The 22289-nt window shown below is 37.9% G+C and overlaps 1 protein-coding gene and 1 long non-coding RNA gene across 13 annotated transcripts in view; one reads left to right on the plus strand and one right to left on the minus strand.

The window, feature by feature from the left end:
- LOC311073496 (NLR family CARD domain-containing protein 3-like) overlaps positions 1–22289 on the plus strand; it is a 239259-nt gene that overhangs the window by 68834 nt on the left and 148136 nt on the right. For 11 of the 12 annotated variants that reach the window (XM_084099313.1, XM_084099310.1, XM_084099311.1 and 8 more), the window contains one exon: positions 13746–13919. In XM_084099313.1, the coding sequence (XP_083955439.1) occupies positions 13746–13919 (174 nt within the window). Of the gene's footprint in view, positions 1–13745; positions 13920–18118; positions 18293–20005; positions 20494–22289 lie in introns of those variants that run through there. The other variant, XM_084099304.1, reaches the window with a different exon arrangement.
- LOC311073501 lies at positions 10716–13709 on the minus strand. The gene is made up of 2 exons (XR_014604154.1): positions 12121–13709; positions 10716–11356 (listed from the first exon to the last, which is right to left on the minus strand). It is a non-coding gene; the product is annotated as an uncharacterized lncRNA (long non-coding RNA).

Genomic DNA, 22289 nt, shown 5'->3' on the forward strand with positions numbered 1-22289 from the left:
GTGTTCAGTGGATTAAATCATTTACTAGATTAATCTACAAATTAAACTCACTCATACTGTCATAAATTACTAAAACGTCATCCGAATTTGACAAATAATCAATTTTCTTGTCCCTAATAGTCGACATAATGCAGGGAAACTGTAAATGAACTGCAGCAGTGCTAAACTTGCATCATAAAACTACAACACTCGAACTATAAATGTATGAATTAAACTCACTGAGACTGTCGACAGTTTCTTTTTCATGCATCATTTTATTATATCCATGTTTGTGGTTCGTTACAGTCAGATCATATAAAACAGTGAAATCGCCTGAAATACACTGTGATGTAGATTACCTAGATATTATACTTTTTTAACCTGTTAACCTTCACCAGTTTGTCGGCGCACTGAAGCGTTTTTTATTTATTTATGAATATCATTACTAATTTTGGCACAAAAAAAAAACTTATAAAAAAGGCCATATATCCCCCCCTAAACTGCACAAAGAGTAAAACATTAATTAAAAAAGTGATAGGCCTAAATGCGTCTAAAAAACTGACATGATTGTTACAAAATCCCAGTCTGCGGCCTCTGGAGAACTCAGAGCAACTGCTAGCATAAAGTTTAAGGTAAAAATAACTGCCATTAAATTATAGTGTCTTAATACTATGCAATTAGATAAACTGTTCATTCATTGCATCACTTTACCTCTGTCTTTATCCCCTTTTATCCTCTTCTCTTGACACTGTATCTATCGCAGACTATAATGCTAATTTATAATGTGTCATGTAAATTCGTCCATCCGTCACAATCAGGAAACTTTCACCGTGTCTAGAGCCGGCGCGAGCTGGCAGGCCCGTTTCTACGGGGAGCTTGAGTGTGTTAAGCGCCCTCAAACAAGAGCAATGCTGTCTACACTGGATGAGGCGAGAGGCGACGCTACACAACACATGACCAACAACTGATCGCGCGCGCTCTGCTTCTGACGCACTTCAAGCACTCGCTGGGCGGGGGAGATCGATGCGCCGGACCGGAGTCGGGGGACTTAGCTAAGTTTCTGTGGAGTTTTTGCTTTAATTGGTAGTATTTCAAATGAATGGTTTTAAAATAGTATTATTAAAAATAATAATAATAAAATATAAAAATCAGTCGTTCCCTCATTTTGGCGTCCCTATGGATGAGTGGCACTCCTAGCATTTGCCTATTCCGCCTCTGCCGCGGGCCGGCCCTGGGTTATCCGCTTACTGACCCTTAAACACACCCGGGTCTGTCACACAACCTGCTTTCTGGAATAACCCCCTGGTTTTCTCCTTCTTGTCTTGCGCTCTGGATTTGTTTGTTAGTTTGGACTGATTTTCTGACCTCTGACCTTCTGCCTGTTTTAATGGACTATGACTTTGGATTGTCTCTCAATAAACTGTGTTTGGTTCCTCAGTCGTTGTGCTCAGTGCTGTCCGCAACCAAATCACACACACACACTGCCGTTCAACAGTTCTGGATCGGTAAGATTTATAATGTTTTTAAAAGAAGTCTCTTCTGCTCACCAAGGCTGCATTTATTTGATTAAAAATACAAAAGAACAGTAATGTTATGAAATATTATGACAATTTAAGATAACTGTTTTTTTTATTTTAATATATTTTCAAATGTAATTTATTCCTGTGATCAAAGCTGAATCTCAGCATCATTACTCCAGTCTTCAGTGTCACATGATCCTTCAGAAATCATTCTGATATGATGATCTGATGCTCAAGAAACATTCATTATTATTATTATCAATGTTGAAAACAGTCGTGTACAATTTTCTTTCAGGATTCTTTGATGAATAGAAAGTTACACTTTACTATATATTCACGTAGAAAATAGCTGTTTTACATTGGAATAATATTTCACAATATTACTGTTATTATTAATGAAATAAATGCAGCAGAAGAGACTTCTTTTTAAAACCTTAAAGATATTAGCGATCCCGCACGTTTGGCTGGTAGTGTATCTGCATGTGTTGCTCTGGAATCATCATTCGTCTCCACAACTGCATAATTACACCAGTTGTCTGTAATATGATGGTATTGTATTATACCAGGGATTCCCAAAGTGTGGTACGCGAGCTGCCACCAGGGGGTGCGCGAGAGGAAAAATGTAATGGCGGTCTGTTTTTTTAAGTGGGATTTTTCCATACAATAAAAAAAACATGAACAGTAAACATTTCCTTTGTAAATTCCTTTTCCTTTTATTTTAAATAAAACATTTATTAGTTTTTGATAAAACAAATACATATGAAATGCACAACGACACACCTAAAGTCGCTCCAGGGGCGGCCTTAAGCATCTGGGGGCCCGTTTCAATAACTAATATGGGGCCCTACCCACATAAAACATAATAGAGCAGAAAAAGCAAGGATTCCTGTTGGTTTGCATCAATGGTATGTTATTTTATTACGTGCACTTTCAGCTTCATGAACAGGCAGCTCAACATAGAAATAAACAATATTTGATGCTAAGGACGCTGCTAAGGACGCTCTTAATCAGGAAGTTAATGAATGTCAAATTCCTCCTTCAGATATGAGACCGATTATTAATCGATATATTTTAAATAAGTGGCAAGAAGAGTGGAATATGTGCAAGAATAATAAATTGTATGGAACTAATCCGGAAATTACAAATAGACTTTTTATTAATTTTAAAACTAGACTTGATCAAGTTGTCTACACTAGATGTCGTGTGGGTCACACAAGTTTGACCCATGGTTTTTTGCTTAAGGGTGAAGATCCAACTCTATGCATGTTTTGTAAAATTCCCTTATCTGTTAAACATATTTTATTGGATTGTCCTGGACTTATTACAAGCAGAATGCTCTTTTACAAAGTTACTTCACTTAAGGACATATTTAATGAGATTATGCCTGAAAAGGTTTTGGAATTTTTATCATGTGTTAATTTAAAAAATCTCATATAATATGACTTGCTGTGTTTAATTGTTTTGTTTTTTATTGTATTTATATGATATTTGTATTTTTGTAATTGTATTTTTGCCATGAAAATAGCTTTGAGTGCTGACATGGCATTAAATAAAATAATCTGAATCTGAATCTGGACTGACTTAAAAAAAAAAAAAAAACACAGCTCAAACATCCCCTCAACTTGAATTATTTAACAAAAGCAAATAAGAAAAAGTGTCTGACTGACACTGGACCGAACTTCATAAATAAATAAAAAACGATGTTTAAAGTTGATGTTTGTTGAAGACGGATTATCTTTATTTTGGCTAGCATCCTGTGACGGGGGTTCAGCGGGACCAAAGAAAGAGGTCACTTACTTTTGGTAGACTGAATAAAGCTTTTCTTTTGTTGTCTGATATCTTTCGTTTTCCCCCCGAAAAAAACACTGGAATATGTACGTTTCATTTCCTATTAAAATTATTTTCCTGCTCAAAATAATGTTTTAACCTAACGGCAAAAAAGGCAAAGTATAAACACATAAACTACCGGTATTTATTTACTTCAGATCACCGTTCGCAGGGGCGGTAAACGTCGCCATGGTAACCGAGGCGCAAGTTCGCCTTGGCCTTGGAGAGCGGGGCCTGTTTCAATTGAAACGGGTGAAACATAGGTAAGGCCGCCTCTGAGTCGCTCACGCTAGTGATGGGATTTATGGCTCTTTGAGGGGATCCGGATCTTGGCGATCTTCAAAAGAACGGCTGTTTTGGCTCTTTTTAAAAATTTAGTCAGTTTTAAGAAGCCAGCTTGGGGGCATCTCAGTTTATCCTGAGACGCTCACGCACACACAAGCAAACTCTACACACACGAGACGCGCCGAACTCTCCGCGCACATACTCAGAGACGCGCGCGCGCACACACAAACTCTCTACGCACATACTTATATGAAACGCGAGCACACACACACAAACTCGCGCACATACACATACTCAATGCGACCCGAGCACACACACAAACTCTCCGCGCAGGCGCGCACATACTCATATGAGATGCGAGCACACACACACACACACAATACCATAAAGATGTGGAAAAGTCGATCAAAAGTATGGCTACATTTCTCCAGGCTCGATGCCAACAGCGCGCGATGCAGTATTTGCGGTAAAATAATTGCTGCAAAGACCGGTACCGCGACAGATATGATGAAGCCCTTGACAGTGCACGGAGTAAACATAAGAGCAGAAAGTGGCTCCGTCTTCGACTGGTAAATGAAGAGATGCCTTGATCAGTCTGATAGTGTTTATATTGCAATAATGACCTACTGAATGTACAATGCCGTTCAAAAATTTTTGGTTAGTCAGAATTTTTTTTCAGTAAGGATGCATTAAAGTGATCAAAAGTGACCTTAAAACATGTCACATGTGTAATGTTACAAGATATTTCGTTTTTAAATAAATGCTGTTCTTTTGAAAATTTTATACATCAAAGAATCATGAAAAAAATTATAGTTTCCAAAATATTAAGCAGCAAACTGTTTTCATATTTCTAAAGGGTCATGTGACACTGAAGTAATGATTTTGAAAATTCATCTTTGACATCACATGAATAAATTACATTTTGAAATATATTCAAATAAGATTTTAAATTGTAATACTATTTCACAATATTACAAGTTTTACTGTATTTTTGATCAAACAAATTCAGCTTTGGTGAGCTCTTTTATATATATAAAAAAATATTGTTCAAAATATTGTTGTTTATTTTATGTTTGAGCCTATGCTCTTTGTTACTTGAAGCTGCAGTTGGTAACTTCTGTAAAAATGTATTTTTTACATATTTGTTAAAACTGTCATTATGTCCAGACAGTAGAATATGAGACAGATAATCTGTGAAAAAATCAAGCTCCCCAGGCTCCTCCCAGTGGTCCTATTGCCATTTGCAGAAATACACCGCTCCCGGTAAGAAACAACCAATCAGAGCCAGGAGGAGTGTCTTAGCAGTGTCAATCATACTTGTGTACGCGCTGATCACCCCCCTCTCTCGCACGGCACAGCGCGCACCGTCGTTCAAAATCAAGATAGCCGGTGTGCCGCGCAGCTGTGCTAATGGCCTCGGACAAACAACCAAAACGGCCAATTTCTCGAGTGGCACCAGCTCATGCAACAAAGACAGGTAAACGGAAAAAGACCGATGACGATAAACAAGCCCGTCGGAGCCCATTGACTCAGTGTCAAAACTCTAGCCGCATAGCATACAGATAAAATGTCACGCACTGTGCAAAGCAACAATAGAAACCTGCTAATTCACTGGCTTGTCATGTTGCTGAAATAATGTAGTAGCAAACCTTATTTAGCATTACACATCGCTAGAATAATTACTTAGATACTGTAACGTTACCATTATATTATCTTGCTTGCTATTTATAACTTATAGAAAGAGTGCAACGTTATGAAGTTACATTACATGTATTGCAAAATACGTAATGATTTGAGGACCAAGTTTGTAGTCAAAGTATGGGCAGGCCATAGTCAATGTAAAGCATATTGTTGATGTTTCATCCCTACCAGTGAATGTGCGATAACTGTTTATCCGCCGTCATCAGTGGCCCTGCATGTTTACTAGCCTGCGCGTTCACGGCAGGCTCCGTTGTGGGGGAGGAGCTGTGGGGGAGGAGCTGTGGAGGGAGGAGCTGTGGGGGAGGAGCTGTGGAGGGAGGAGCTGTGGAGGGAGGAGCTGTGGAGGGAGGAGCTGTGGGGGAGGAGCTGTGGGGGAGGAGCTGTGGGGGAGGAGCTGTGGGGAAGGAGCTGTGGAGGGAGGAGCTGTGGAGGGAGGAGCTGTGGGGGAGGAGCTGTGGAGGGAGGAGCTGTGGAGGGAGGAGCTGTGGAGGGAGGAGCTGTGGGGGGAGGAGTTGTGGAGGGAGGAGCTGTGGGGGAGGAGCTGTGGAGGAGGAGCTGTGGAGGGAGGAGCTGTGGGGGAGGAGCTGTGGGGGAGGAGCTGTGGAGGGAGGAGCTGTGGGGGAGGAGCTGTGGAGGGAGGAGCTGTGGAGGGAGGAGCTGTGGGGGAGGAGCTGTGGGGGAGGAGCTGTGGGGGAGGAGCTGTGGGGGAGGAGCTGTGGAGGGAGGAGCTGTGGGGGAGGAGCTGTGGGGGGAGGAGCTGTGGAGGGAGGAGCTGTGGGGGAGGAGCTGTGGAGGGAGGAGCTGTGGAGGGAGGAGCTGTAGAGCAGCAGAGAGCGAGGGGGAGTGACCTGTAAGCTGTGCTTGTTCGAATTTTCAGGCTAAGTCAACGTTTTCTAAAAGCTACTGCAGCTTTAATTATGTTGTGGATCGTGTGTAGGCTAATTTTATTGTCGCACTTGAAAAGTATCAGATTGATCCTCGTTTTTATTTATTTTATCTATTTCGGAGCCTATTCTCTTTAATGGTGTGGATATGACCAATTTGTTATGACCGTTGTGTTATGATGATGATGCTAGCTCCACGGCAGGGCCGGCCCTGACCAATTTGCTGCCCTAGGCAAGATTTTACCTGGCGCCCCATGCATTACAACCCATTTCACCCCGTCATTGTGTTCATGATTATATATATATATATATATATATATATATATATATATACACACACACACACACACACACACACACACACACATTACAGCCTTAACACAAATACCAAGAGCATTACATCTAACATTCAAGTCAAGTCCCCATTATTTTTTATAGCACATTTTACAATACAGATTTAATGTAAACTTGGCTATTTTGAATAAACCTGTAAATAAATATATCATTACTAATTTTGGCAAATAAATTTTAAAATTGCCATATACAGTACAGGCCAAAAGTTATGAAACATTACTATTTTAATGTTTTTGAAAGAAGTATCTTCTGCTCATCAAGCCTGCATTTATTTGATCAAAAAGATTTACAGATTTTTTGTAATATTGTGATATATTGTTACAATTTAAAATAATTGGTTTTCAATGTATTATACTTTAAATTATCATTTATTTCTGTGATGCAAAGCTGAATTTTCAGGATCATTACTCCACATAATCCTTTAGAAATCATTCTAATATGATGATTCATTATCAAAGTTGGAAACAGTACTGCTGCTTAATATTTTTCCATAACCAGTAATTTTCTTTCTTTTTTTTGAAATAAATCATACTTTTATTCAGCAAGGATGTGTTAAACTGATAAAAAGTGATTGTAAAGAATATTTATATCATTCTTTTTTTTTTTTTATAAATGCAGTTCTTTTTAACATTTTATTCATCAAATATTAGGCATCAGAACTGTTTCCAACACTCATAATAAATCAGAATATTAGAATGATTTCTAAAGGATCATGTGACACTGAAGACTGAAAATGCTGAAAATGTATCTTTGCACCACAGAAATAAATGATAATTTAAAACCAATTATTTTAAATTGTAATAATATATCACAATATTATTATTTTTTTCTGTATTTTTGATCAAATAAATGCAGGCTTGATGAGAAACTTCTTTCAAAAACATTAAAAATAGTAATGTTTCATAATTTTTGGCCTGTAATGTATCCACCCCAAAACTGCACAACTGTAGAGTAAAACATTAATAAAAAAGTGATAATAAAAAATGCGTCTTAAAACTTGACATGATTGTTACAAAGTCTGGGCTGGGGCCTCTGGAGAACTCAGAACAACTGCTAACAAAGTTTAAGGTAAAAATAACTGCCATGAAATTATAGTATCTTACTCCTACGCAATTAGATAAACTGTTCATTCACTACTTTACCTCTGTCTTTATCCCGTTTTATCCTCTTCTCTTCTTTTTGGCACTGTATCTCGCAGACTATGCTCATATGTGTAATGTAAATTCGGTCATCCGTCACAATCAGGAAACTTTCACCGTGTCTAGAACTGGCGCGAGAGACCCGTTTCTACGAGCTGTGTTTAAACAAAAGCAATTGCTGTCTACATTGGATGCGGCGTCGCGCACGCTACACAACAAATTACTAACAACTGATCGCGCGCGCGCTCTGTTTCTGACGCACTTCAAGCACTCACTGGGCGGGGGAAGATTGATGAGCCTGACTTTTTTGCTTTATTTGGTAGTATTTCGAATTAACGGTTTTAAAATAGTATTATATAAAAAAAAAAAATTAAAAAAAAAATTCACTCGTTCACTCATTCTGGCGTCCCTATGGATGAGTGGCGCCCTTAGCATTTGCCTATTCCGCCTATGCCGCGGGCCGGCCCTGCTCCACGGTCATTTACGGTCATTGCTGCAATGTTTCTTTTACGCGGCTGAAAATAACCGTGCTTTCTGTTACTGAGCCTGTGTCTGTCACTCGTCCTCTTAAAAGTGGAAGCTTGTGCGTAGCTTTGTTGCATTATATTGAAACTTTGTTGATGTTGTTATTGTCATGCGTGTTCTGGTTATTTGCACATGATTAAACATGAGTCTTTATATAGCGATAAAACAAAGCTTTGTCGCGTTATTTTTTTGAAGTGGGGATTGGGGGTGCGCCAACCCGGTTGGGACGTAGAAGGGGGTGTGCAGGAAAAAAAGTTTGGGAACCGCTGTATTATACAATAAGCGAGTACATCATGAATGCCTTTTTTCAAAGCGTGTTTTTGTCCTATCCTGAATCACTACGGTAAGCCTGTAATAAGCGTTTAGACTCGGCCTACTTTACACCGGTCGGGTCGCACCGCGGCGGAGTAACGTTAGCCCAGCGCCTGCGGGACTCACCGCGTCAGAGACATAAACAGAGAGAAGTTTATTAACTGATAGAGCGCTGATTCATCCAGTAGTGAAACAAGTGAAGTCTTTATGAATCAATCATTCAAACCCATTTTAAAAATAGTATGTTTCACCTGTCTGGATCTTACATGTGTGTTCAAGCATATTCTCCCCTTTCTGAGAGGGTGTTCTCCACTGCTGGAGACACTGTAAGCTATAGGAGACTCCCAGATTCTCCAAGAGGATGCAGAAATGTTTATTTTCCTTTTTTTTGCAAAAGTTGCTAATTTGTTGACATTACCAGTCTGTTAAACTCATTTGACAAGTATAAGAAATAAACACACACAGGATTGTGCATTTTCCCCTTACTGCTGTGTTTTATTAGTTGTTTTAATCATTTTATTGAATGGGAACCGGAACCGGAAAATGTCTTACGATTCCCAACCCGCTGTTCCCAATAAGCTGTTTCATGACGACTCTCTCTGGGTCAGCGGCAGCGCCAACACAGATTTAAAATATCGCGATATGATTTAGTCAAAGGTTTAATAGACAGACGAATCTGAAGAAGATGGTGTGTGTGTTTGAATGGAGATCACAGTATTTTAAAGATGAATCGTGCAGCTCTACTGTTAGGCGGTGGGCCGGACCTCGAAATTACGAATTTAATACTTACCTCACAGCTGTGTACGTTTTTTTTTTGCTGAGGTCATGTAATAAAATCGTATAAGTACTACAGACATTGTTTCCAACTTTGTTGTATGCACATTTGACGCAAAATGTCCTTACAAACTCTTACTTTTTTAAACCGGCATAGAAGCAGGAGTACTAATCATAACGTTAGAAAACCTCCCGTTTCCTTGACAACCAATGTAAATAATGAACACAGATTCTACAGCGGAGGCAAAGTAATCTGTGTCAGTGACCAGAAAGCTGGGCCATATAGTGAAACTGACGCATAGCTTATCTAACGGCAGATGAAGTAAAACCGTAAATCTTTATTATGAGTCCTAATCATAAATACAGTGCATGTTCACAATAACAGTTTAAATAAATAAAAGAATGATTTAAACTATATGTTTTACTTCTGATATAAACATTTAGAATAGATATGCCATCCTCATTAATGGTGTTAAACACTTTAACTACATGAAATCATTACTGAGAAGTTACAACATTTTTATATTCAATAAATATAAATATTTGTTGTGGATGCAATACTAAAGTGTTCAAAAGCATTGCATCCACAACAAATATTTATATTTCCTCTGGCATGCTGTGTTTTAATGTTTTAACTAATTGCTTATCATGATAATAGCAGATTGTCTGAGAAAATGGTTTCGTGCAAATAATGCACAACAAGGTCTATCTGTTTCCATTAAAAATATAAATCAGTTGAAAATACTATTTGGCCAGTGGAAAAGATTGAGAAAAACTTTCTCTGAAATGTATTTTACACTATTTGATTTATTCATTCAAAAACAAGGCAAGGATAGGCTACTAAATTATTTTTATTAATGAAATGTAACGGCACATCCGTATGTCATATTTTCCTAATGTCTGGTAGCCTACCGTTAAACATGTTTTCACGTGAATGAATAATCATATGCAAATGATATGCAGATGAGGATATGCATAGTAAAACTAGGCGTAAACTCCATTTATGGTTATTTCGGGGAGGAGACGCATGTGCACACAATCTTACGCTGATGACATTTTTGGCTTTCGGGCGCACGTACACTTTTAGTAAGGATCCTACAGTTTTATAAATGAGGCCCAGAGCATGCGAGTAAAGCGGAGCGGTGTGACGCTTAAATATAAGTTAAAAAACTTAAACATACGTTTCATTTATATACGTTTAACCCCTTACTAGTCAGCCCCAATTTTGGCAAGTGATGCATACATGACATACCCAAAATAAAAAGGTTGCTGCTCAGAAGTCATTCTGAATAGACACATAACAAACATATATTTAGAAATCCAACCCTTGAGAGTTTACATTTCAAGACTCAAAATTAACCAGACTGTTATTAATATTGAGATATAAGCTCAAACATAGAAACAAAAACAACAAATATTAAGAATATATTTATTAAATGTATAAAAATTGAGTGAATTTAGGATTGCAACTTATAACCACAACTAATACATGGGGATTTTTTAAAGACAATCATCCCGCACATCCTATTCTATAGTAAAATCAGCTAATCGAATATTCGAAAATCGTGACGCATCCCTAATTAATATAGTATTATTGTGTAAGTGGATGACATGACAAGCAGCAAAAGGCAGTGCAATTTGTGTGTAAGTGGGGTCAAATGTTCATAGCAAATTTAAAAATAAACCAATGTAGCAGCATCATAGTGTAAACTACCAGTGTATGTGTGCAAGAGTCAGTCAGCTGCCCTTAGGCTATTGGAGGGTGGGGGTGGAAGGAAGAGGCTCTCTGTGATTCCCCTATAGAAAGTTAAGAGGATGGATTTTTGGGAGATGAGTCTTCCTCAACTGTGGGAGGAAGTGCAGAGGTTTTTGGACTTTCTTGGCCAGGTTCTGTTGGTGGTGTCGATAGATCAAGATGGGTCATCTGTGATGTGGATACTATAGCAACTCCGTGATCTTGACCTGCTCCATCATGCTGCTGTTGATGTGATGATTGTCAACGATCACCTCTGTAGTCATTTGGGTGTGGAGAGATATGATGTTGTCCTGTCCGTGTCTGTGTGTTAGATAAACAACTGAATTTTATTCAGATAAATAAACACAGAAAGCGCACATTACTAGATCATTTTAAATCACATTTTTCATCTTGACATTTGTATTAAGATGCTAACCATCTTAAACGAGCTTGACAAGACTACTGCAGTTCTGACCACAAATCATTTTGTTAAATAGCTCAAAAACAGCCATCTTTAACTAAAATATTTTTCCACCATATTCCATCTTATACCTGTTCTGTTGTGTAGGTGAAGCCCATCCACTATCAATCGTGACAATCAACCATAATTGGCTTAAATAACTCCATGACTACCACTATAAAGTTGATTTGAAATCATTTATTTGTTTTGGTTTGCACTCTTTTTAGCTGATAATTAGTCTAGCTGACTTGTAGCCTAGGTAGCTTGCTGTAACCAACCTGGACATACCCTCCTGTTTACCCTGTGATTCTCCCTTAGTCAGACTTATTTCCTGCTGTCTTCCCGTTTAAATATTTTCCCGTAATTATCCCGTATTTGAATACTCTTTGCTTAGTTCATTGTGTATGTACCGAATTATTATTTTGGATTAGCCTAAGCAACATACCGTTAGACCTAACGTTAGCTTTACTGCTCCACTACCAACATTCTTTCGTGGCTAACGTTACTGTTCTCATCAACGACAACGCATATATTCACGGCGAACTATAGCTTGCGGTCTTAAATACAACTTATATGAAAAGGATTAAGATATAGGGTTGTATAATCACTGCAAAACAAATCTTACCTTGACGTTGTCTTGCCGAGACACACCGGTCTCTCCAGGTTGGGTTGTAGACTCATGGATTTGGCTTCAGACTGACGCGACGCCGGTTCAACGAATAACGTGATTGACCAAATCAATTCAACAAGGTAACAACACAAGCGTTGATTGGATCTCACTCCGGCCAATGTTTGTGATCAGCTAGCGAAATTAAATCTATTTTTATACTTTAATGTGCAACAATTGGCGTTGGAAGCAATCGGTAATCTTTTTGTGAATTATTCATACAGCCAAATAAAAAAAATGAGCTAGACAGCTGCTGGGTAACTGTCAAATCAAAAACTAAACGAGATAGACGGACTTGGCCCACTGCCTATGTCTTATCTCTCTCTCAGCATATGAGCAGCGCGAGGGCTTTCAGTGCTTTCAGTCTCACGGCTCTTCCACACGTCCACTTGAAATGGATATTACGACACTCAACACTCATATGCTGCGTTCATGTCATCTCGTAAAGATTGTCACATATAACAACAATCATTATCTACAAGCATAGCGATTATTATTCAATAAGAGAAAATAAAGGACTAAATTTGAAAGTTTATTAAATGAACTAAAATTATACATTCATAACTATACAAATAATGACACACTGCATACAGCACAACACCATTCTCTGATCAGATCTTTGAAATCAAGCCGTCGTGCTCAATCGTGTTTAATAGACAGCATGACCAGACCATTCAGTCTTTCCTGAGACAGTGTTCACTAAAACATTGACAGGATCATTGAATCAGTGATTTGAACTCGGTAAACTAAATCAGTTCTGTTCATGAATGAATCATCTAGACTGGTTTATTAACGGGGTTCTCCTATTCACGGCAATGAACCGACTCAAATGATTCATTCACGAATCAGACATCATTACAAATGTACATCTATGACAGAACGACATCGTAAATGTTGATCGATTCCTCACAGAAATCGGCTCCAAGTCTTCAAAAAGCCTAAATATATACATCACTGGACTAGTTTTATTGTCACTTGGTGATTTTCCGTTTCTGCCCTGCGTCGTTTCTGAATAACCCGCAAACACACACACACACACTATAATGAATACCCGTTCTTTATAGCGTTCTTCCTATAAGATTATTTTACAAAGTAAATACCAAAATCATCCAGGAAATTATGGAGTTCTGCTGGACCCTTAGAATCGTCCCAATCCTCCCCTGCTAACACACACACACACACACACACAAGCACGCACACACAAGCACGCACACAAACACACACACACAAACACACGCACACACAAGCACACGCACACACACACACAAGCACACGCACACACACACACAAACACACACACACACACACACACGTTCCTTAAAATGTTTACAAATATATTAACCACACTCACTCACTCACACACACACACAAACACACACACGTTTTATGGGGACTTTCCATAGAAATAATGATTTTTATACTCTACAAACTCTATAATCAATCCCCTAATCCTAACTTATGAATTTTCACAATGTGAACTAATGAGTATTTGTATATATTTCATATTGACAGGATTATGTTATTTTTTAAGTGTCATGTTTATCTCTGGATATAGGCTTAATGTGTGTCATTGTTCTCTACAGGTTGTATAGGTGTGGTGTGACAGATGAAGGTTGTGCTGCTCTGGCTTCAGCTCTGAGATCAAACCCCTCACACCTGAGAGAACTGAATCTGTCTGGGAATAAACTAGGAGACTCAGGAGTGAAGCTGTTTTCTGCTGGACTGGCGAATCCTCACTGTAAACTGGAGATACTGTGGTAAGATCATACGTTACTCTCACATGAAACTGTCACTAGGGGCGTTTCCATTACAGATTTGCGCAAAACTTTTGCGTTTTTTTTCTTCTTCTAAATGTCGACAGAAATCTATTGTGAAATGACGGCGTTTCCATTAACCGATGTTATGCAACTAAAACTTATTCACTATAAACTTAAATCATGTTACAGTTTTTTTCGATTGCTAAACGACAGTGAGCACAACTGGAGCTACATGTCCAAAACTCTAACTACAGTCTGCACTACCAACAGTCACCTGAGCTAAACAGTTCACATCACCTGCAAAACTCACTCCAAGCAACACAACTCTAAACACACGGCTCAAACACTGCACAACCCTCACTGAGATAACACACACTGTCACTCAGAACACACTGCACAACCCTCTCTGAGATAACACACACTGTCACTCAGAACACACTGAGATAACACACACTGTCACTCAGAACACACTGAGATAACACACACTGTCACTCAGAACACACTGAGATAACACACACTGTCACTCAGAACACACTGCACAACCCTCACTGAGATAACACACACTGTCACTCAGAACACACTGCACAACCCTCACTGAGATAACACACACTGTCACTCAGAACACACTGAGAGGAAAAACACTAGCATCAAACACCAATACAGAAAATACAAACTTTTCATCTTTACAGTTTGAACAATTTCAGTGACTTCATACAAAGTAATATTTTCTTCAAAGAAAAGAGTGACATTCTTTCACATGATTTATTTAAATTTTTAGAACATAACAATTCTTTAAGGTAAATGAAAATTAGCCTTGAAAATGAAATGTAAAATGAAAATTGTTCAATTTCCAAAATTAGTCTTTCTGAGCTCTACCTATATGTATATATATGTGTGTGTGTGTGTTCACTAACAAGTCTAAAACAAGACACCTGCTTAGCCTTTCAGCTGGAATTGCAGTCAGCAGTGTTTGAAAGGCACAAGGCTGAAATCTATTCTGTTTTGAATGTGTGGTTCACAGTTTTGACAGCAGTGTGTTCGCATTTGAACAAAGTGCTGTAAATACACAGTGTTGTGCAGGTTCAAGGTCTTGATTGTGGCATTTATTTGAGGTTTAGAATCCATTATTCCTGTAATTCTTTTGCCTTATATGAATTTAATAAAGAGCTCTGTCTCGTATTCTGTCCAAACACACTGCGTCGTCTACGTCAGGTGACTGTAAATGCGCAAAAACTGTTTCCATTGCAGTTTTGCGAAATATTTCTTTTTTGAATGGCCTGAAAAACCTCCTCATGTGAGCGTAAAAACTTTTTTTCTATAAATGGGAGTTTTTGCGAAATTGACGTGTTTCCATTGGGCGTATTTTCAATTCGCAATTTCAATTTGCGCAGTTTGAAGGGTAATGGAAACGCGGCTACTGTGAATTCATAAAGTATAATCAAAATGGAATCAAATGCAGGGAAATAACTACTATTTCATTAATTACAAGCAAAGCTATTAAAACAACATGATCAAATTCATCAAATTATTTTTACGTCTGTTCATATGATGTAAGAGAATTCATATTTGTAAAGCGTTTGCTCTATTTATCAAAACGACTCCATCTACACCTGGTCACATAAATGTGTTTTTGCAAAACGGATTTAAATCCGATCTTCAATTCCCGCGCTATATGCAGATTTAATGGAGGGCACGTCACCGAAAGCAACAGATATGAGCTGCATTTTATTGAATTTCTAATTTCTAATTTCTAAATCAAAGACCGCAATAAGAGAGAGCAGCAACAGCCCTGGAAGATCATTTCATTTCTTTACTTTTAATGATGATGATTGTGTGTTAAGCGTCTGCGACTTTCTTTCACTGTGATTTGCGATAGTTTGAACGTTGTCTTGATGAACAGATGCTCAGCTGCTCGTCTGCGGTGATGCGTGTTGCAGTAGCGGCGTCATATCTGGCTATAACATGACATATAGCCTATCACACGCTCTCACACGCTTATTTTTTAGCATTTTTGGGAGGAGTAAAATTTCCATATGTGGTTTCAACAACCAGATGCATTTACACTCGTCCAGTTTGGTCTGAAATGCGGCCCAGACCTCCTCCTGAAGTGGTTTGAGCGATCGGATTCAAATCCGTCTCGAATGCGTTTCGGAGGGCATTTACACCTGGTCTTTTCACAGAAAACGCATGAAGTGGCCAGGTGTAAACAGCCCCTAAATCATCCACCATCAAAAATCGTGATATCGCATAAACACAAGTATAAAACAACTGTTATCATGTCTGAAAACAAACACAAGTAACGGAGTTTACAAAACTGTATCGCACGCGTGCTACAGTGGTACATTTATTCATGGCACAGACCAATCTTTGTGTAGATATATGTCGCACTGTACAGCCCTGTACAGGACCCTTTAATGAGCGTTTGGTGTAGGTCTACTAGGCATAGAGATATCTGAACATCTTTGCCAAGCGCAAACCAGTACAGAAGTAGCCTAATCAATAATTAAAGTGCAAGCTGAGAAACTGAAGTGGAGATGGAGAAAAGCTTCTTTATATGCCATTGCCTACATTTTAAACGCATGTCTGCCAATAGGCCTAAAATATTACATATATGGTTATTGTGACAGAGACTGGGACTCCAGGTTAATAAGATTCTGACTGAGTAGCAAGATATGAATTCAGTTGTGATTCTGTGAGAATTCACAGATCCAGTTTCTCTTTTTTAATCTTCCCCTTAATATTTAAAGGAATCTACATGTGTGTGTGTGTGTGTGTGTGTGTGTGTGTGTGTGTGTGTGTGTGTGTGTGTGTGTGTGTGTGTGTGTGTGTTCAAATATGGCTTCTGGAGAGCAAATGAAGGATAAAATATGAATTACTAAACAGACATTAATTAAGCAGTTCCCCATACTTTTAGAGTTACAACTAAAACCACTAGATGGCAGCAGCGTATAAGAGATGAACTGACAGCTAGTAAATCTTTGAACATGGAGTGCTAATGATAATAAATGTAATATGTCAGGCTCACAATTTTTACAATTGAAGTGTTATAAAAGTTGTAGAAATGACAAATTCAATGAAAAATCAAATCAAATCAATCAAAAAATCTTTATTGATATGCAAATAGACAATAGACATCCAGGAAAAGAAAAATGCATTTTGTTTCTTTATATGCAGCCCAATGTTATCCAATGAGTTGTTTGCATTATTTAGGTAATTTATTTTCATTTTATTTAATTTTTGGTAACGCTTTACAATAAGGTCTCATTTGTTAATGCATTAACTAACATGAACTAACAGAGAGCAATAGCCTTTATTAATGTTAGTTAATAAAATATTAGTGTTCATGTTAGTTCACAGTGCATGTTAACAGATACAACTTTGGATCTTAAAAATGTCTTATAAAATGTTGAGCTTAACATTAACTAAGATTAATAAATGCTGTAGAATATTGTTCATTAATTGTTGGTTCATGTTAACTAATGCTAACAAAATGAAACCTTAGCCCATTATAAAGTGTTACCATTTTTTAATAAAGAAAGTTGGCCATAGGAGTGTAAAATTAATTTTAAAAGCTAAGGAATCTTTCCTGTAGCTCAAACAGTATAGTGTTGAAAACACACACACACACACACACACACACACACTATAATGAATACCCGTTCTTTATAGCGTTCTTCCTATAAGATTATTTTACAAAGTAAATACCAAAATCATCCAGGAAATTATGGAGTTCTGCTGGACCAATCCTCCCCTGCTAACACACACACACACACACACACACACACACACACACACACACACACACACACACACACACACACACACACACACAAACAAACACACACACATTCCTTAAAATGTTTACAAATACATTAAGCACACTCACCCACACACACAAACACACACACACACACACACGTTCCTTAAAATGCTTACAAATACATTAAGCACACTCACCCACTCTCACCCACACACACACACACACAAACACACACACGTTTTATGGGGACTTTCCATAGAAATAATGATTTTTATACTCTACAAACTCTATAATCAATCCCCTAATCCTAACTGATGAATTTTCACAATGTGAACTAATGAGTATTTGTATATATTTCATATTGACAGGATTATGTTATTTTTTAAGTGTCATGTTTATCTCTGGATATAGGCTTAATGTGTGTCATTGTTCTCTACAGGTTGTATAGCTGTGGTGTGACAGATGAAGGTTGTGCTGCTCTGGCTTCAGCTCTGAGATCAAACCCCTCACACCTGAGAGAACTGGATCTGTCATGTAATAATCTAGGAGACTCAGGAGTGAAGCTGTTAGAGGATCTGAGGGATGATCCACATTATAAACTGGAGACACTGGAGTAAGAATAGTTTAACGATTTTCATCATCATATTTTTATTTAAAGTTCAAATGGCTGATTTACTCACTAGAAATATAAGTAAATTGTACCAGGTTCAATAACACTGTGTGTGTGTGTGTGTGTGTATATTTTGTCTGTGTGTGTGTGTGTGTGTGGATATTTTGTCTGAGTGTGTGTGTGGATATTTTGTCTGAGTGTGTGTGTGTGTGTGTGTGTGTGTGTGTGAGAATATTTTGTCTGAGATCATCAGATAATGAGTCTTAAATTCAGCTTCAGTTTCTGTAGGTCTCTGAACTTTAAACTGTGTTTAATATGAGTGTAATTCTGCTCATACTGTTGTGACTGATTGTGAAAATAATATTAATGTTATTTCAGCTTTTCCCCTTTAACTGTCTCTATAGGCATCTCTACACAGCGAGTTAAGGCTGCTCTAAAGCGGCTCTGTGTCTGCTCAAAGTTCTGTGGAAAGACACAATGCCGCATGAAAGCAGACTTAAAATATGCCGGGTCTGACCCGCCTCAGCCCCTAGTGTCAAAGATGACTCTGATATTGTTTTGTTCAGTGTAAATGAACGCGATCTTGTGTCGCTCTAAACTACGCCATTGTCATGACAACCAAACGCGCGGCGCGAGAATCAAGAAGCGGAAGACTAAACATATCGGCCATAATCCATATTGTTTTAGCCAAATTAAAAACTGTCAGCCAATAAGAGACAATAAAGTAAAAGTGTCCTGTACTCACATCGTGAAGAAACCACCAGAATAACAGAGTCGACGTGTGTAATCAATTGGCTTTCGCCGTTTGTAATCTTCCTCTGAAGAGACTGGCAGATCAACGCGCTTCTACATTTCTCTCAGATACGCTAATGCTTATTCGCCGTCACTGTGTGATATTATATTCCAGAAATCATCTTCTTGAGGACGATATTTCACACACACACACACACACACACGACCTGCCTGAAACGCTGACGACAGCAGAATTGTTCTTTCTGGCTCTTTGAAAAACATGAATAAATCCTGCGGTGATCGACCCGGTGTAATAATTCATAATATATTTGTAGCATTTGTTCCATCTGGAATAGTTTTATTAAGAAATATAAAATAGCTCTCAGTACCACAGAATTATGACAAACATCAGAGCGTGAGATCGCTATATCACACAGAGGAAATCTGAAATACTGTGTTTTTATTTATCTTGAGTTTTATTTCTTTAATATTTAATTACTTTTAAATTCATTTTATAACACTTTGTTAAAACTGTAGTTTTAAAATAATAATGTTCAAAGTATTATTTCCCGCGATTTTAATAACTAATTCCTGTGTAAATGCATTTATGTTCTCGGCGTCAGAGAAGCAATAAACATTCTGTGTAAATGCACATTTTGTGATTTTATGCCGCTTCAGATTTGGTTTGTGTGTAAAGACGCCTTATGTGTGTGATAATCTGAGATCTGGGTTGTTATTAACTGATATTAAATGTGTAGTGAGTGTAATGGTCATTTCTGCTGGTTCTGGATCAGCTGTCCGGTGTGTGAAAGTGACCTTTCATGTGCTTTTGATTTTGTAAAGTGACTTTGAGCATCAGAGAGAAGCGATATGATCATGCTTGAGAATGAATTAATATAGATTATCTAGTTAGTTTTCTTATGAAAAGATGTGACAGATGTAATATCTCATACTGCATATGTGACTGTGTGTGTTTTATTTTAGGTTATAGAAGACAGTCTGATCTTGTGCTGATCATCTGATGGTGAATAAGGATCCACTACAGAGACTCAGTCAACAGAATCAACAGAGACTGAAGATACAGTGACTTCACTGTTAGAAATGAAGACTTCATTTAGATCTCAGCGATCCTCTGACAGACCTGATGAGGCGGCAGTGAAACACCTTTTATTTCACAGCAAATTACAGTTTCTCATTCATAGATTAATCATTTTATGTGTATAAACGCACAGTAACTCAAAAAGCTCTGAGTTTTGTCACAGAGTAAATAAAGAGCCTGAATATCTCTGTGTTTGTGTTGTACCAGCAGAGGGAGACAAAGACTGATGAAATATTCATTTTTCATAATTATGAGAAGAAGAAGAAACAGTTCAAGCTCACTTTTGGAAAACAATGGAAGCTCAAGTTTATACATTATGTTTTTAATAATGGTTGCATTACATGTGTATTAATGTATTAAAGGGGTCATATGATGCATTTTCATGTTTTCTTTTTCTTTAGTGTGTTATGTAGATGTTTTTGCATGTATAAGATCTACAAACTTACAAAGCTCAAAGTCTCCTACAAAAGATTTTGGTGCTCGAGCCCCTTTTTCAAAATGAATCAGAAGTGCCCCTCTCAAACAAATATCAATGATAATATTGTGGTCAATAAAACAAAATGCATTCGATTATAATTAACATGGCAATGTGAACAAAACTAACGACAATTTATTATTTTTTCCGAAGTGTTAACAACTTAGTGTTAACTAATAATTGTTATAAACTGGTACTACCAACAAAATATGAGTGCATTCCTGGAGCTGGGCGTCGTTACACTCCATCCTCATGATCGCTTTCTGCAGGACTTTTACGGCTTTCCTCAACTCACTGAAGTGACGTCGGTGTCCGGGTTAGCGCTAGCATGAGCCGTCAGGCAAGTGTTATTTAAATAAACTCCTGATGTACTTACAAACTTTCCAATGCCTCGTTTTATGAGTACAGAACCTATTTGTTTTACTGTAGAAGTTTGGTGGCATTATTAGTGGGGTAATTTACGAGATTCATCATTGGATCCATTAGCGCCTGCACTAAACCATCCGGCTGATATCTCTAAATAAGCTCTAACTGTAATAATGTTCGACCAAGGGGAAAAAGGCTTCTGGGGGGTGTTTGGCTCGAGGTCATGGTGCAAAGGACCCTAGGTTAATTTTACTCCGAGCCATCCCTTTAACCCTCTGGTTTTCTTCGGGGTCCTTTTAACCTGCAAATGACTTTTAAAAAATGTTCTCTTTGTCCAAATGGCACAAAACTTTGTACGACTCTCAACCCTTTATAGATCTACACATTTTTTTTTTTTTTTTTAATGATATTGTGATCGTATAATGAGTACAATTTAGCAGATTGACAATTATAAAACATTTTCAGTGAATTAATCACAAATCAACTCAATGAAAAACTCAATTAAATTCAATAGAAAGGGAAACATCCCCACCTAGTGGTGAACATGCACAATTCTACATGAATAAAGCAATTAATCCATAAAACACATTATAACAATATATTTTATACACATTACCTGCACAATGGAGATACAAACGTGGAAATAGGGGTTTCACTTCACAGAGAATAAATCAGTTCTACATAAAACACAAGACAATGCACAAATTAACTGCGGTTGTGCCTCGTAATACTTACAATGTCAAAATAACTCAATATAATATAACACACTCGACGCCAAACACACATCAAAATATGCCTTACAAGTTCATTGCAGGATAAATCTACAATAAAGGGGTTATTTATGTGTTTTGAACACTTTTAACTGGCAGGTGTCCAAAGAAAAAACGTAAGTTTATCTAATCCTTTTTTTTGTCCTAATCTTTCAATCAGAGATTTAATATTGTTTTAAATTGTCACGATGCGATCAAACATCGCATCATAAACCACTTATGCTTGTGATTACAGGAGGATTGCCTTCGTCTGTCACTAGCCACTGTTTTTCCTGGATTTAATCATTCTGTTTTACTTTTTATTTCTTTGTGTGTGTGTGTGTGTGTGCGTGTGTGTGTGCGTGTGCGTGTGTGTGTGGGGTGGGGTGGGGTGGGGTGGGGTGGGGGGGGATCTGCTACCACCGTTCTGTGCTGACCTGGACCTGATGGAGTCCTGCTAGTGTAGCTTGTTAATTTAAATGTTTGTTTTTTGTCTCTTTGGCAATCATCATACTCCAATATTTGGCCTATGGCCATTGTGTAATATCTCCTTTGGGGACAGTGTTTATTTTGCAATGT

Source organism: Abramis brama (genome assembly GCF_963993115.1).
Source record: "Abramis brama genome assembly, chromosome: 22".
NCBI classification, from domain to species: domain Eukaryota; kingdom Metazoa; phylum Chordata; class Actinopteri; order Cypriniformes; family Leuciscidae; genus Abramis; species Abramis brama.